Here is a 17,023-nt window from a genome sequence, read left to right as displayed (position 1 = left end):
AAATCATTTGACAGATTATCCACAAATTGGGGTCCCCATTCTACGGTCATCCACCCTTTTGGTGATCAGTTCCTCTCTGGGTCAGGTTCTGAGTCAGATTGAGCAATTACTCCTTGGGGGGCCCGGTCCTGATTGATTCAGAGTTCCTGGAGTATGAACTTGCACCTACAGTCCCACCCTGTGTTTGTGTGCAACAATTTCTATGTGTGGAAACAGCCAGAATCGAGAGTAAGCATATGTGAAAGTGTCCAGTAATTCTATGGCCACGTTATTCCCCATTCTGGCATCTCAGCTCTGAATTGTACAAGATGGAAATGGGAATACTGGCAGGAAATGGTAGTTGAGGCTCTTGTGTCCCCCAGATCCTTCCTCGCAGAATTGGGGCTTATGTGGAAAACTATTGTCAAAATGCCTCCTCGGGTCCATCAGGCAACCCACGTGTTTCCCTTGTAATCAATTCCTGCCAGCCTCACACTAAGTCCCAAGTGGGCATGGTAGGACGTGCAACTATAGATGGGCCAGAGCAATATCAAAGAGTTCCAAAAGAGCTCCTGAACTCTTCCTGGCAGAGGGGCAGGCCACGGGGTCCTACTTCACCCGTAAAAGGCACTTAATATTGTTTATAAATCAAGACCTACTCAATAAGTTACGCTGAAGAATTCTGCACAAATGGCAAACAATGGCACTTGAAAAACAATTAGTATCTCACGTTTGACAATGTTATTAATAGTGTGAAGCGTTCCGCTATCTCGAACACATGAAACAACCACACACGTGGAATTTGGGCAATCTTAAAACAACATTCATTAAAATTGCATTACAAATTGCATGGTACTCAATGGAAGTGGCATGAATAACCACAATCCTGTGTTTGACTAATTCAGCAAAACTGAGCTTTATGCAGTAATGTGCTACCCATCTCCTAGCGCTTCAGCACCTCTTCAGGAGTAGTAAGCACTATACAGATACCCATACAGTAACATGCCATCCATGCCAAGATGTGGGCCTCCGGCTACTCCCTCATAGACAACGAAATGTGAGGGGGCCCCGTGCTAAGGACATGGAGGGGCCCGCCTCTGGACTCCCTCACAATCTGGCAGGCCTGGGTGCTGTGCTGATGGGGCCCCCTGGAGCTCGGTGGCCCCCCGCACCATGGGGGCTGCGGTGGCCTTTGTTATGCCACTGATTTATGGGTAGCTGAAACTAGCCCTGGCTTGCCATTCTGTTTCTCTGGGATTCCCCTTGATGCTCTTGATTTCAGGGCCCATGAAAGAGGTGATAGGAGTCACATGAACCAGGATTCAACGAGCTATGTTTACTTTCAGCAGTTTCTACTACTTACCCTTTCTTTAGCTCATCAGAAGCAATTATGAGACTGTTGACTCGAGGTGCACGTTTTGTGCCTTTGCTGTAAAGCGCTCTGAAGTCAGAAGAGGGTGATGTGTTGGTGCCATACAGAAGTCTTCCAAGAAGTACTTGAATAACGGGGTAAACGCAGCCAGTGAGAGCCATATGGTTGCATCCCCTCTGTTGACAGAGCCATTGAAGAATAGAGAGCTGATCAATTGGCGATGACTAACTGCCCACTCTGAAGGCCCTCGGGCACAGCAGTGGAGCATAAGGACGTCTTTCACGGGGAGGAGGCAGATGGCCTCAGCCAAGGCCGTAACCACATCTCCCACAAATGGAGGACCTCTAGGACCTCGGGGGTCATCTCGGGCGTCAACCTTAGGACAGCTGGACAGGTTCTTGACAAACCTGCAGCAGTTTGGAGGTGTGTGTATGTGCGCGCGCGTGTGTTAACAGAATGCAATGTTCGGAGGGGAGCGTCGCGAGGGTCCTGGGGACACGTCGAAGGGACAGTTGCGGACGTCACGTTGCGGGTACCTACTTGGCAGTACGTATTTATTATCATGAGCTCTGCCATATGACAGGTTCTAAACAAAATGTTCCTTTTCACCTCACCGTGGCTCGGTGCTTCTGTATTCCTGTCTCCAGTGCTTCATTTGTGCTTGTTGTTTCCGGTGTTGAGACCCGGCACTTATTTTGAGGGCCGAGGCTTATTCTCCTGCCTCAAGCATTTGCTGCGAGCAAAAGACACATTTGGGACAGACGGAGAAAGGGAAAAAAGAAAAAGCGCCACAAAGGTAGAAAGCAGAAAGCTGCTAGAATGAGCTGAAGGAGCAGGAATTGGCTGTAAATAGATTGAAGAGGCCCTAGATGGATTCAGGATTACGCTGCTTCAGTATTGTGTGTTCCCACCTTTAAATGCAGCAGTCGCGCTTTTAAGAGGAGGACTTTGGGCACCGGCACGTTTTTATTTACAAATTAAGAACTGCCTGGCTCCACCAAAAACACTACAGACGGTTTAATAGTGATGTCTGTGTTGTTATAATCAGAAATCTGGTTAATTTTATGCACAAACATCGGGGATAGAAAACGTTACACAATACAAAGAATTCCAGCATTCCTGTAATAGAGCAGCGTGCATAAACAAGGAAATCTCAGTCAATGTCCAGTAAGGTGTCTTGCCTTGGGGTCCCCCCCACGTCTTCCAGGTGATGATGCCTGTGTGCCTGCGGGTGTGGCCTCCTGAAGTCGGCAGAAGTTAGGTCGCAGAAATTATATCCACGCATTTCACGAAGAGGGCGAGTTTGAGCCGCCCCCAGACATCCGCTTGTATTATTTACAAATTCTGACACAAGGCCGGGTCGCCGTGAGTTCACTCGACGGCAGGACAGATTGGAGCCCCCCCAAAAGACTGCCCCCTGTTGTGTCTGCACCTCCCGCTGCGCCTGGCTTCCTTTCATTCTGCCTCGAGACGCCAGCTGTGCTCTCATAATAATACCGCGCCATTGTTTCTCACATCCCATTTTGCCTTTTTGGGTAGAAACACAAAAAAGGCACAGAAACTTTGCAAGGTTTAAAAAAATGACCATTGAACTGATTTTGGGGGGGGGGGGGGGGGTAGACTCCGGCAGAACACTTCACTTCAAAAGGGGCACGTGGCCAACCGTCCGGGGAATTCGGTGCAAGAGCATGAAGAATGATTTATGAATGCATACATTTATGACACGCTGAAGAAAGTGCACACCCCATGTTTCATTACAGAGCAATGTTGCAGAGCGCGTGCACGGGTTTCCCCCAGCGCCAGCGCCTTCCTCTCTCGGGCGAGTCATGTGCTAACACACTGCGCGAGCCAGGCCCTGTTAACCTCTGAGTGCCTTCCTTGTGGTGCACTGGGCAGCCTGTGTTTCTTTGCTTTCACTTCTGAAGCATCTCTGGTATTCATTGGACCCGTTTCCTTTCTCCACAGATGAAATCATGCAGCAGGAGATAAGGCCTCTGGTGGCAGTGGACATTATAGAACAGCTTCACAAGCAGTTTGCCACCCTCTCAGGTAAGAACAGCTCTTTGGTTTTTATTTGGAAATCAGCTGCCGTGAACTGTTCTAGTTCAGACTTTTAGGAAACAAATCGACCGTTTCAAAAGTGGTGCCTAAAAAATATTTTTCTTTCATCTTTATTCATCTTAGCTTCTTCAGTCCAAAAGTGTATTGTATTGTATTTTCATTTGTGAAGTGCCTCACACCCCTGCCCAGGCTTCAAAGCGCTTTTCGGTGAACACGTCACATTCTACTCACTGGGCTCTGCTTGGTTAGAAGACTGTGGATTTACGGATTGGGTTCTTTTGGAACTGGCTTGGTGTCACTTCTGATTGCCACAGAGTTGTACCTTTTCATGTCACAAATAGCAGCGCTCTATGTTTTAGCGGAGAGGGGAGGAGCGAGACATATAGTCATGCACCCTCATACATCACTCTATATACTTCGGGTTTATACTGTAGTGTGGCCTGTGCCCCCTTATGCATCACTGTGTATACTTCGGCTTTACAGTGTGGACTGTGTTCCCTTATACATCACTGTGTATACTTCGGGTTCATAGTGTGGGTCGTGTACCCTTATTCATCACTGTGTATACTTCGGGATTATGGTGTGGCCTATGTACCCTTATACATCACTATGAGTACTTAGGGTTTAAAGTGTGGCCTACGTACCCTTATACGTCACTGTGTATACTTCGGGTTTATAGTGTGGCCTATGTACCCTTATATGTCACTGTGTATACTTCAGGTTTTTAGCGTGGACTATGTAGGAAGTGTTTTGGTGTAGTGTTTGATGACCAAACTAGGATGACGTCCCGTGCTCACTCCTGGATAGACGAGTGTGAGATAGAATCATTTGCACTCCTCCCTACCTTCTATGTGTAAGGCAGGAAGAGTATAGCTTTGTAGTTTGATCTATGTGGAAAAGGTCCGATGTCATGCGTGGCGACTAATGGTGGCTCTATTTGTGTCATGCGTAGCTCCACCCGAGCGTGGAGTGAAGGAGACCGTAGGTTAGAATGTCTCATAGTTATCCATCACACTGATGTAAGATTGGAAGAGTGTGGATTGCTAGTGTGGCACATGTGGAAAATGTTTTGTGATCTGGCGTGGACTAGATGGCTTTTATTAACACGTCTCAGTGATTTTAAAGCTGCGCTTCGGGGTGGATTGGAGCACACAGGGGTGGAAAGAACCCTTTACAAATGCTAATACCAATCATATTCGGAGTCATTACTTTCATTCCACTAACAGCACTTCTTCAGAACAACGTGTAACCTCTCATTCTAAATTGAACAAAATAATTTGTCTTGAGTTGAGGGACAGGGAGTTCTCTAACAGAAATGTGGGAAGTGTGCCAATCATGCTATTAAGATCACTAACATTGTTTCCACCTTGAACGTTATTTGTTTATCAAGCATCCTCTAAAATGAGAGGCCTCTGTGTTTCCTGGTAGATGCTGGAAGGTTCCATTGTAGACCTCTTGAGGGTACCTTGCCATGGAATGTGCAGATAAGATTGACATGTTGCTCCTGTACAAAGACAGAGTTTCATGGTCTTTTCTGAAGAGACCGCGAGCTGTCACCAGTGCATTCAGAGGGGAATCCATCAAGAGTGAAGTTTTAAACACTGAGAGCCCACAGCGCCGGACGCTGATGGAGGCACACACCTTCTTAAGATATCTGAAGATCCACAGTATCTGTGCAGAGTTTGTGTTCGATCTCCTAAGCGGCAAAGTCACGATCTGAAAAGTTTGAGACTATAAAACACCTGAAGTTACAAGGATTATACCCAAAAGGTAAGTAACCCAGTAAGAAGCAGAATAGAGTAGATTTTTATAAATATGTTAAAAAAAATAAAATTAATTTCTCTCTGTAACATGAGTGATAACGTATTGAAAGTCAATTATAGATTTCAGACTGTGTTGCTTTGCTGATTGTGAAGACTCGCTTAGGCTGGGAGTAACACCAGGATGGGGGTTACTACAGTACTGTGAAGTCAGCCATGATTATCACCTCGAGAAGGGAGCTTGGCTTAAATGAGTGGAATGAGGAATGCTACACAGGAATGACAAACACATGCACAAACACATTCCCAGCAGTGTTTATTTATTGCTGCTTAAGTACTGTAGATCTCACCTCAACTCTAAGAAGAAGCCATAGATAGCAGTTTATTTTTTATTGTCTTTTGAGATTTTGAATTTTAGCAGAGAAGTGAAAACAAAAACGACCCGTATCCATGTCCGCTATCTGCCACATAACCCCAACATACATGACAACACCCTTACTAATACTTTTGCAAGACTCACACATAACTTCCAGTTGTGTGCTCCGCAACAAATACCAGTATTTCTCAAGCACATTATGGGCCACATGTAGTATGAATTCTGTTTGTGACTTCCTAATTGGGAATCTTTGTGATTCACAATTAGGAAGTTGCAAGCAACGATGTACTAATGTGTCTCAGACACATTGAGCAATTCCCAGTGGGTTGCAAATGCACATCCCTCATCAGTATTCATGAGGTATGTCGCAATTTGCAACTTATTGGGAATGTCCTAAAATCACAGTGATGTTGGCCTGCTGGAGTCAGCAGACCATCATGTCTGTGATTGATTTAAATAAAGCAGTTCTGTTTTGAAATGCACCCCGCTTTCCTTAAAGAAAAATAGGATGCATTTCAAAAACAAAAAAGAAAATATTTCTTTTCATTTTTTAAGAGTAGGCTATGGTCTGTGGGACCACAACCTGCTCTTAAAACTTAAAAAATGTGTGTACCTACATTCACAAAGGGGAAGGGGTTCCTTGGGACACTTCCAATTTGCTAACCGGTTACCACCAACTTGAAGTTGGTAGTAAACTGCAAATGTTTTGCGACCTCATTCCGGTCGCAAAACATTCATACATTCCCCCTGCGAGTAGCAGTTAGGAAGGGACACCCTTAACACGCCCTTTCCTAATAGCAAATCGCAAAACATATTTTGACATTTGGTCATTGGTTACTGAAAATGCAAATCGGACCATTTGCTAACACTAAAAACCTTTGTACATGTGGCCCTATCTCTTTTTAAATGTGTGTGTTGGACCTGGCCCATTTTAAATCACAATTTACATAGGGAGCACTTGCACTTTAGCACTGGCCATCAGTGGTAAGATGCCCAGAATACCAAAACCAGCAATAACGAAGTCCAGCACACAGGTGGGCCACGTCAAAAGTTTTGGGTTCTCACCCCTCATCTGCATTAACCAACTGAGGGGCCTGTGGTCTGTGTGAACCATAAGTGAGTCCCAAACAAGTAGGGTCTTAGCTTCTTCAGTGCCCAGACCATGGCAAAAGCTTCTCTCTCAAATGCGCTCCACCTCTGTTTTCTGGGGAGTAACCTCCCAATAATGAAGGCTACAGGCTGGTCTAGGCCCTCTTCATTTAGCTGTGCTAGAACTTCTCCTACACCATGCTCTGAAGCATCAGTCTGCACAACAAATTCCCTGGAGAAGCCAGGTGCCTTCAGCATAGGTGCTGTGCACATGGCTGCCTTCAGGGCATCATAAGCAGTCTGACAAGCCTCAGTCTAGATCGCTGTTTTGGGCTGCTTTTTGGAGGTCAGCCCAGACAAGGGGGCAACAATGGTGCTATATTCCTTGACAAACCTCCTGTAGTAACCGGTGAGACATAGGAAGGCTCTCACCTCTGTATGGATCTTGTGGGGTTCCCAAGCCAGAATAGCGTTAATTTTGGGTTGAAGGGGGGGCCACCTGCCAACTCCCCATCTGGTGTCCCAGATAAACCACAGATCCCTGCCCTATTTGGCACTTACTGGCCTTAATAGTGATGCTTGTCTTCTGCAGGGCCTTCAACACTTCACAGAGGTGCTGCAGGTTTTCCTCCCAGCTGGAGCTAAACACTGCTATGTCATCCAGGTAGGCTGCGCTGAAATCCTCCAGCCCAGCCAAAACCTGATTGAACAACCTTTGAAAGGTGGCAAAGGCATTTTTTATCCCAAAGGGCGTAATCCGGAACTGGTAGTGCCCCTCTGGGGTGGAAAATGCTGACCTCTCTTTTGCACTGTCAGTTATTGCAATCTGCCAGTACCCAGACGTTAAGTCAAACATGCTGAGGAACATAGAAGCTCCTAGCCGATCTATGAGCTCATTAGCTCTGAGGAGGAGGTGTGCGTCAGTCTCAGTGATGTTGTTGAGTCCACAGTAGTCCACACAGAATCTCAGTTCTGGGATGGCACCTGAGGCAGCATCCTTTGGTACCAAGACCACTGCGCTGACCAAGGACTGCTGGAGAACTCAATTACCCCTAACACAAGCATCTTGGAAACCTCATCCTTGATGCAGGCTCTGACCTTGTCGTCACCCTGTAAATCTTGTGTTTCACAAGTGGACTGTTCCCAGTGTCCACATCATGGGTACACAGATGAGTGACCCCTCAGGTCAAGTAACACAGGGAGGCAAACTGTCCCAGCAACTGGCGAGAGTCCCTCTGTTGGTCTGGGGTCAGTGTTGGGGAGAGGGTCACACCCTCCAGAAACCCCTCCTTCTCCTGGGCAGACTGGAGGTCAGGAAGAGGCTCACTTTCCTCCTCCACCCCATCATCTGTTGCCAAGAGCATAGTCAGTTCATATCTCTCAATGTGAGGTTTTAGGGAGTTCACATGTAGGACCCTCAAGAGGTTCCGAGGAGTCTGCAAGTTCACCAGGTAGGTGACATTACTCTTGCGCTCTACCACATCAAAAGGCCCAGTCATTTGTCCTGGAGAGCATGAGGCACCACTTGAGCCATGACCCACACTTTCTGACCAGAATGAAACCCTACCAGAGTGACATTCTGGTCATACCACCATTTCATGTCCTCCTGACTGGCATCTAGGTGAACCTGAGCGCGTTTCCTGAAGCAGGCAGTCTGGTTCCTAAAGGCCAGCACTTAGCTAAACACATCCTGGTGGGGCTTACTGGAGGCTTTTTCCATGCCCTCGTTCACCAGACTACAGGTCCTCTCACAGAGTACCCATACAGCAGCTCAAACAGGCTGCTACCAAGTCCCTTCTACGGTACCGCCCTGTAAGCAAAGAGAAGGCATGGCAAGAGGATGTCTCACTTATGCCTCGTGGGTCCTGACAGAACCATAATCATGCCTTTCAGGGTATAGTTGAAACTCTCAACCAACCCATTTCCTTGAAGGTGGTAAGGAGTGGTGAACTTGTAGGTTACCCCACACTCCTTCCACAAAAACTTCATACATGTAGATATGAAGTTGGTACCCTGGTCGGACACCACCTCCTTGGGGAACCACATGCAGGTAAAGATTCCCATCAATGCCCACTCCACCACAGAGTCTGTCACTGATCTCATAGGGATGGCCTCCGGGTACCGGGTGCATCGTCACCAAGACCAGGATAAACCTCTTGCCCATGGCTGTCTTGGGATCCAGAGGTCCCACAATGTCAATGCCCACTTGCTCAAAAGGGGTGCTGACAACAGGGAATGGTTGGAGGGGAGCTTTGCATCTCACCCCACCCTTGCCACTTGCCTGGCAAGTCTGGCAAGACCTACAGTATGCATCAGAGTGCCTGCGCATTTGGGGCCAATAAAAGTGGGTGACAATCCTCACAACCAGTGCTGCTGTCCCACTAGTAGCATTTGCTTTACAGGCCCGGGCCACCTCTAGATCACGTTACCAGGGACTTACTAGTAAATCAAATATGCCAGTCATGGATAAACCAATTTTAATCACAATTTACACATGGAGCACTTGCACTTTAGCACTGGTCAGCAGTGGTAAAGTGCCCAGAGTACCAAAACCAGCAAAAACGAAGTCCAGCACTAAGTCAAAAATACAGGAAGCAGAGGCAGAAAGACGGGAAACCACGCCAAGGATGCCATGTCTAACAATGTTGGGACACATCTTAGTTTGCTCGGATGGTTGGGTACTGATATATGTTTTCCCGGTTTAGACAAGATTTGAAAGCAATCATAATGAAATATGTCTTTTTGTTCTATTCCCAGCTGTAGGAAAGTGCCTCTTTTTGACATAGTTACCTCCCACTTTTTGCCTGGTATCTGGTGCGATTTCGACATTTTGACTGAAAGTGCACTGTGTTCCTGCTAACCAGGCTCCGAGTGCGAGATCTCTTTCCCTGTACTGTACAATTGGTTCCCCAATTGGCATATCCTTTAGCACCCTCTGTAAGTCCCTGGTAAATGGTGCCCCTGGTACCTACAGCCTGAGGTGTTAAAGAGGGTCCCTAAGGACTGCAGCACGAATTGTGCCACCCTAAGGGACCCCTCACTAAGCACATGACAGACTGCCATTGCAGGCTGCTTCTCTTGCAACAGACAAAAGTGAAAATGACATGGCACACTGCCTGTGTGCCATGTTCCCTAACGCTGCATACAATATATGTAAGTCACCTCTCGAGCTGGCCTTACAGCCCTAATGCAGGGCATATCTTCATGAGCAGATATGCCCCTGCTATGTCTTTGTCAATTCTCAGACATAGTAAGTCAGTCTGGTCCATACAAGTTCCCCACCTACATGATATCTTCACTGAAGATAGGGATGTTTGGTATCAAATATCTGGTATTGGTGAACCCACACTGGTGCCATTGTTGGATGTATCAGTACATGCACCCAGAGGGCATCTTAGAGATGTCCCCTGAAACCCTACCAGCTCCTGGTGTGCTTGCTGATTGGTTTCTGCCACCTTTCACCTGAGACACGGTTCTGACCCCCAAGAGTGACAAACTTCTGCTCTCAGGAAGCCCAGAACAAAAGTTTGTCCAGGTAGAGGGTGTAACAACCCCTTCCACAGGATGACCTGCTGATTAGCCTTCCTAAGGCAGCAGGCCTCAAAGAGCTGCCAACATTCAAATGCAAATCCAGAACCCTCACAGGAGAGAAAAGCCACCCTTCCTATCCAAAGCCCATTTGGCACCTGGACAGGTGGGAAAATTAGCTAATCAGGTAGGCTTGTACCGCCACTAAGGTGGGGTGCAGCAAGGTGGACATGACATTTCAGAGGTAGCCATCTTTGTGATGGCTTACCTAGGAATTCTAAGTCAGGGTTATGCCCACTTCCCCAGGAAGCGCTCATGTATGGGGTGTATTGACCCCAAGGGTCGGTAGCCCATTGGCTACTACCTTACACACCCCTAAAGCCCCAGAATTCAGTATTTAGAGGAGCCCCTGACACCAGAGATGCAGATCCTGATGACCTAAGAAGACTAAGGGCACAGAACAGCCCCAAAAGCAGAAGAGGAGAAAAGAAGCAGCTGTTCTTGTTCCAACCCTGCCGGCCTGTCTGCATTCGTCATCGAAATCTGCGCCAAAGTTGACTCGTCCTGCAGTTGTGACTCCAGAAACCCGGGAGGACTGCCTGCCTTCAATGGAGACTCAAGACCTCCAATGAACAGCGGACCTATTCTCCAAAAAACTCAAAAAGAAGGGACTCGGAGGCCTCTGGAACTACCAAAACCAGACAACTGAAGTCACAGCTGCACCTGCTGTCTCTGACCCGAGTTGAAGTTGACCACCGGGGCCAACAAGGTTCCCTGAGTACATTGTGGTTTCACTCTTCCTGGACTCCGCAACAACACCTACAGCCACAGCACACAGCCCCCCTCCACCGCAATTGCCCCAGTAAAGAAAACCCAACAACTAAGGACACCTCTGCACCTGTCTCCCCTGAGCCATGGAGAAGAGGTCCAAAGGTGCCCTAGAATCAAGAAGCCCAAGCCCCTCTGCCCCTCTGTTTGTTCAGCTCGACTAGCCTCCTGGTCAGAGCCTGCAGTCTTGTTTCACAGTGACTGATCTCATTGGAATGTATTGGGCACCGGACGCTGTTTTGCACTCTGCATCCAGCCACCTCCATGCCACTAAGGGTGTACTGCTGGTGCTGCCTTGGACCTTGCCCACTATTCACCTTAACTCCTGGAGGGTGGTCTTGTAAGTCCGCTGTACTCTACCTGTTTGCAGAACATGTTTTTCCTGTCATAGGATAACATTGCAGAGCTCAGAAATTGCACCGTCCACGTTTTAAAGTGAAAAGAATTCATATTAAAAAAACGTATTTACCTGAACGATTTTCCTGTGTTGCCTAACCATATATAAAGATACTTGCTATTTTTATAAATTGATGTGGATTTCCTTTTGGAGTAGCAAGTCTCATTTATTGACTATTGTGTGTCTTTGTAGATGTCTTGCACTCTTCTGTGTTAAACCTAAGGCTGGTGGACCACACTACCACTAAATAGAGCACTTTGGGATTGCATAGCAAGCCCTGTCCACTCACCGGGGAATCCTTCGACCCTTTACATGGTACTCACATACCACATAAAGGGTCAGCTTCCTACACATTTTGGGATAAAAGAAATTGTGGCAACCCAAGTGGCATCAGCAACTGTAGGCCATAAAAATAGCCTTCCTTGCACATGAGTAAATTGTTTAGTACTAAGGAGGTGATGGCTTTGAAGAAAGAAAAACATCCCTCCCAAGTGAAACCGTAAAGTTGCATAATCGTGTTATGGAGAAAATGTGTGTAAAAATCACTGCACGGCAAACTGCTGAGATCGATCAAATTAACCATCAGTGGTAGGATAAGGATTGAAGGAGAGCAAAGTCAACTCTTGTAAGGGCCTATGGCAGCATAAGAATGATCGATCTGAAGATTACAAAAGATAGTGGTGAGAAAGAAGGATGAGTAGAGGTGGAAAATTGTGAAATGAGACTACCAGAAACAACATCCAGAAAGTTTTCTGGAACAAAGTGTACAAAGGTTCTCCTGGAGCAGGGAGAGATTTAATCACAACTATAGATGGAACCCAATGGTAGATTACTTTTCAAAACTCTACTGTTTACCAGCCCAGACGCCCATGCTGCTTGAAGATGAATGTTGTAGGTTGATTGAAGGTTGAGAAATTATGGACAAACTTTTCCTCTCTCTTAGTGGAGTATATGTGGATTTAGAAGCCCAGTTAATAACAAGGCACCTGGAGAGGACAAAGCACTGGCTCATTTTGAATAAACTAATCAGGCATTTGTGCATTCTGCATTCTTCAGATAGCAAATGCAAAATTGCTGCAAACATTGTCCCTTTATTAAAAGGGCTGTAGAGATATGTCAGCTATTGCTTCATCTCCCTGACTGATGTGCTAGCACAAGCCTATGTCAAATTATCAAATCGCTTATATAATTGGATTGGAGTTAATACCATCATGTCCCACCTACAAGCAAGTTTCACTAAAACTATACGGACAGTGTAGCAAGTTGTTATTCTCATTTTAATAATAATGAAATAGATCTGCTTCCAATAGGGAACCTTCTTTGTAGCCTTTACATTCTGTGTTTGATAGTGTAGTCAGGCAAAACTAAGGGTAAAATCTTAAAAACCCTGACTTACCACCCGATCTTTTGCAGCCATCAAGTACAGATAATAAAGCATCTGTAAGATTTGGCTGGAGTGGCGAGTTGCCGAAATGCTCTGTAATAAAGCATAGTGTACTCTAGAGTTCTTTACTGAGGGCTAAGCTATTCACTCTGTTCACAGTGATGTAGTTGGAGGGGGACACAAACTGATCTAGAGGAACTCTGCACTCATTGATGCCAAATCCCTAGAAGGTAATTTTACCCAAACAGAGACAATGTTACCAATTCCCAGTAAAGTAGTAGGTGGGACGAAAAGATACAATGACTGTTGTAGAATGCTCACATATTTGATGACCAGGGAAGTAGATTTAACAGGAGGGGGACTGAACAACAAATTAATTTTGAATTGACATACGTACAGAAAGAAGGGGCAGTGTTACTTTTGGTAAATTATGGCAAGATAAAGCCATTGGTCAAACTTTAGAATGCTTTAGGTCCCAAGTGCTTACCGCAGCTCTAGAGTAGCTCCTAATTATGTTATGGGTTTACCAGCTGCAAGTTCCATTCTAAGGTTTAAAAACAGTAACAACTTTATGTATATCCCAGGATTTGAGGATTACTGGAGAACCAGAAAGATGCTGTCAAATAATGAAAATTAGGAAATTAAAGAAAACTATTTGGGCCTGAATTGCAACTAATTGGATGAGGGATGGCTGTGCTAAAAATGATCTTGTCAGTGTTTGGAGGTCAAACTTTTGAACGGACGGAAATTTTATTTTGATGTAATTAGATCATTCTTCCTTTTGATACCATATGTAAAATGTATCCTGTGGATTCTTCCTTTGCCAGCATTTGTGTGTAACTGGGTAGCGTTAGCAGTGGCATTACGGACAAATGCCATTTATTTAGGGACATACATAAACCAATGGAGCATTTTCTATTTTTTTGCCACTTTTATCACTCTATACGGAAAGCCTACTTGAAGTCTACTCTCAAGCAGCACAAGTTAGATGAGTGGATAAGTGCATTGTCACTATTTAAAATGCAAGGTACTGGCATCTGTTTGCATTTCTGGCTGGCGGGAGGTTACTGGCAGACATCTCATGAATGTTCCTTGGAGTAGGTGACTAAAGATTGCCTAGCATAAATAGCTATTCAAAGAAGTAGCAATTTGATAACTTTATGTTCAATATTCAATGTTAATATGTTTTCCAATCCTACTTAATTGTATTTTGTGTCATTTTTATATTTTCCTGATAATGTTTTTATCGTGTTTTTTAAGACTTGGACATTTTTTATCCGAATAAAAGTTATTTATGATGACATTTGCAACTATGTACTAATTAAGGCGAGGAGTCTGAGGGTTTTTGGGAGCTAGGAGTGTCCGACCAAAGGTACTTTTTGAAGAGATGGATAATTTTGGTTCATTCGGCACCACAGTAGAGCTGAAGCAAGGCGAATCTGCGTGTGCGGGGGTAGAACGGAGTGTGGGTCCGGATCCTTGACATGCAGGGGAAAGTCTCTTTGTGATTTGTTCTGTTTTTTTGGACCTTCTGTTATCACGTTATACAATTTATTTTCTTTCTGTGTTACATTGGCATCATGTGGGTATTGGCTTTTCAACCAGATGGGTAGGGTATTGGTGGTAATATACATGATGCATTAGGGTTCATAGCAGGTGTGCTCCTTTAGGACTGCCAGTGCATGTGTATTATGGGTTGGCTGATGTTCTTATGTTCCTCCCAGCATTTATCAAATGTGACTGTGGCACAGATCCAGGAGCCAGTAAGAAGTTGGGAACGCTGCACAGGAAGGCATTACCACTAACAAGATGGAATGTGACCAGAATTTACAAGAATATTCCCACGCCTCCTTCAAGGAGCGGATTAGCATGTTGATTAGTGAACTCCGATAGCAGAAAGGTCATATTTTCTTGGTGATGTAGGAAATGAAAGAGAAGGTTCCGTATCCGTGGTGAAACATGTTATTTAGCCTTTTTGGAGAATTAAGGAGTGAGATGTTACAGCGTCATAACAGTGAGGCGTTGCAAAATTAGAAATTTTTTGGTTGGTATTATTAGGAGTTTAATTTTGTCGAGCTTTTTTAGATACGTTTTGGACATCTACTTTTTTGTGAAAGAGAATCAGTCTTTGTGAGATACTAGATGTTCATAATTGATGATACGTCAGATAGAATTGCATATCATCTGTGTACTGGGAGTGTGCTTCTGTGTTTGATGAGTAATAGAGATTTCACATAAAGATTAAAGTCAACAGGGAGGGTATAGATCCCTGAAGTACACTGCATCAGACTGGATAGGTTCTTCCGGTGCCTATGTGAACTAATTGATCTCCACTGGCAAGTTAGGTAATAAACACCTTGAGCAGAATTTATGTTAATCCGGTACATGCTGCTCAGATAGTGATACACAGGAGGTTGAAGGTGGTCAAATGTCTGAGTGGTCATCCGTTGAATGTATAATAATGTCCTACAGTGTACAATGTATTCAGGCCAAATTCTCTGCAAGTTATTGATGTATCCTAGTTAGTCATTTTTTGATGTATCCTAGTTATTCACATCTCTTGTTCCTCGTAGAAAATTACAACACATCAAAGAATTTTCAATTCAGTATGGTAAATTGCTTACCTATCATCACAAGCCTAAGTGCAATAAACTAAGCTATTGGTTCACAAATCCTTATTATGAGGAGTGATGTATTAAATGAGTCCTTTGAGTCTTTTTGACAAAGAGGCCAGATACCTCGGCCCAAAATACCAGATGTTACCTTTAAATGTAACAATTGGATTCCTGCATCTGACAGCACCCTGGAGTCACCACCAGTTATGAATGCCATAATTTCTATGACGTGCGCTCCTTATATTTAAATGTATTAATCTTACTTGAAAGTTCATTGATACTTCTTTCTTGTGGTAACATATTTTTGCCCAGTGTCCACCTTCACATTGGATGGCCAGGTCCTTTTCCCATTTATTTATAACTTTAAGTTGATCTTCTTATGACTGTGACTGGTATATCTTATTGATGTAAAATCTGTTTATATTACTTGCTCACCAGGAATATGGATCCTTCAGACTTTGTTTTTTTCAAAGTTTTGCTTGTTCTCTTAAGGAGTAAGGAGTACTGGATCATTGCCATATTATGACTGGGTTTTTTATGTGGCTTTTTTCCACTTCTAACTCCGTGATTGAATGTACAATTGTTTGAACATAATTAACATATGTTAAACAAAACATGAAGCCTGGTGACAGCATTTTTGATGCCATCTCAAACTTTTCGTGAGTTGACTTTGGGCTTTGTGACTCACTGATACCTTAAGTTTATTCCATATTTATTCTGTGTTCATTACATTGCAGGGAGATTAATAATCAAACAGTGTGGCACATAGTTTTGTTTTTTGCCTCACATCTCACGATAAGGGTGTTTAAACAAAAGCCTGGTTCAGAGGTAATACCCCCTGCCAAGCGATCCAGTCCTAAAGATACCATAGGATGATCTCTGTGATGATCTTTGCTACAGGATCAATTCTACTAATGGGTCTAAGTCGTGGTTGGGATCCTCCATTTTCTGTTTTGTAAATAGGACTGATTACCAAACTGGACCAACAGATAGAGAGCGTGAGGGAATTGAGGTTGTAGGTGAATAGTTCTTTCAGCATTAGTTATATGACATCTACAGAATCACTGGCCAAATCCACTGTAAACTCGTGCTAAAGGGATGTATATATAAAGTTGTAGATCTTGTGTGGGGCTAGAAAAAATTCAGTTACTCTCCTCATGTTTGGGCATACAACTGATTCACAGGTAAAAGAGGGACTATGAGAAAGAAGACATTAAGATGCTCAGTAGGGATGCACATATTCAGTTAGTGAGCGCAAGTATTAATACCAGGTGACTTAGCTACGCACAATGTGGAGAGAGATAAATCCAGTTATGTGTGTGTGTGGGGGAGGGTAGTTGTGTCTAAGAGGCTACGTGTTCAAGATTCATAGAGCAGCACATACTACCCAAGGATAGCCATAGGGCATTTGTGACTGATGTGTGTAGGGCAGAAAAAGGGTCCTGAAGGAATCTAAAATTAATAAACCATTCACTGAAGGTAAATCTATAACAAATACAAAGCAGCTTACCTATGAGTCCGTATTTGACACGGAGGACACACTCTTCAATGGTTTGAGGTGAAATTATTATTGCTTTTACTATATATCTTACCTCTGATTCCAAACAAGGCTCGAGACATCAGAGGTGAGAGAA

The 17,023-nt window shown here is 44.6% G+C and overlaps 1 protein-coding gene across 3 annotated transcripts in view; it reads left to right on the top strand.

The window, feature by feature from the left end:
- Positions 1-17,023, top strand: part of MCF2L2 (MCF.2 cell line derived transforming sequence-like 2) — a 1,607,631-nt gene that overhangs the window by 215,165 nt on the left and 1,375,443 nt on the right. For all 3 annotated transcript variants that reach the window (XM_069213109.1, XM_069213110.1, XM_069213111.1), the window contains exon 2: positions 3,317-3,400. In XM_069213109.1, the coding sequence (XP_069069210.1) occupies positions 3,317-3,400 (84 nt within the window). The remainder of the gene's footprint in view (positions 1-3,316; positions 3,401-17,023) is intronic.

Source organism: Pleurodeles waltl, chromosome 11 (assembly GCF_031143425.1).
Source record: "Pleurodeles waltl isolate 20211129_DDA chromosome 11, aPleWal1.hap1.20221129, whole genome shotgun sequence".
NCBI lineage: Eukaryota > Metazoa > Chordata > Amphibia > Caudata > Salamandridae > Pleurodeles > Pleurodeles waltl.
The sequence above is the reverse complement of the archived record's forward strand: the minus strand, read 5'-3'. Positions and strand labels throughout refer to the sequence as shown.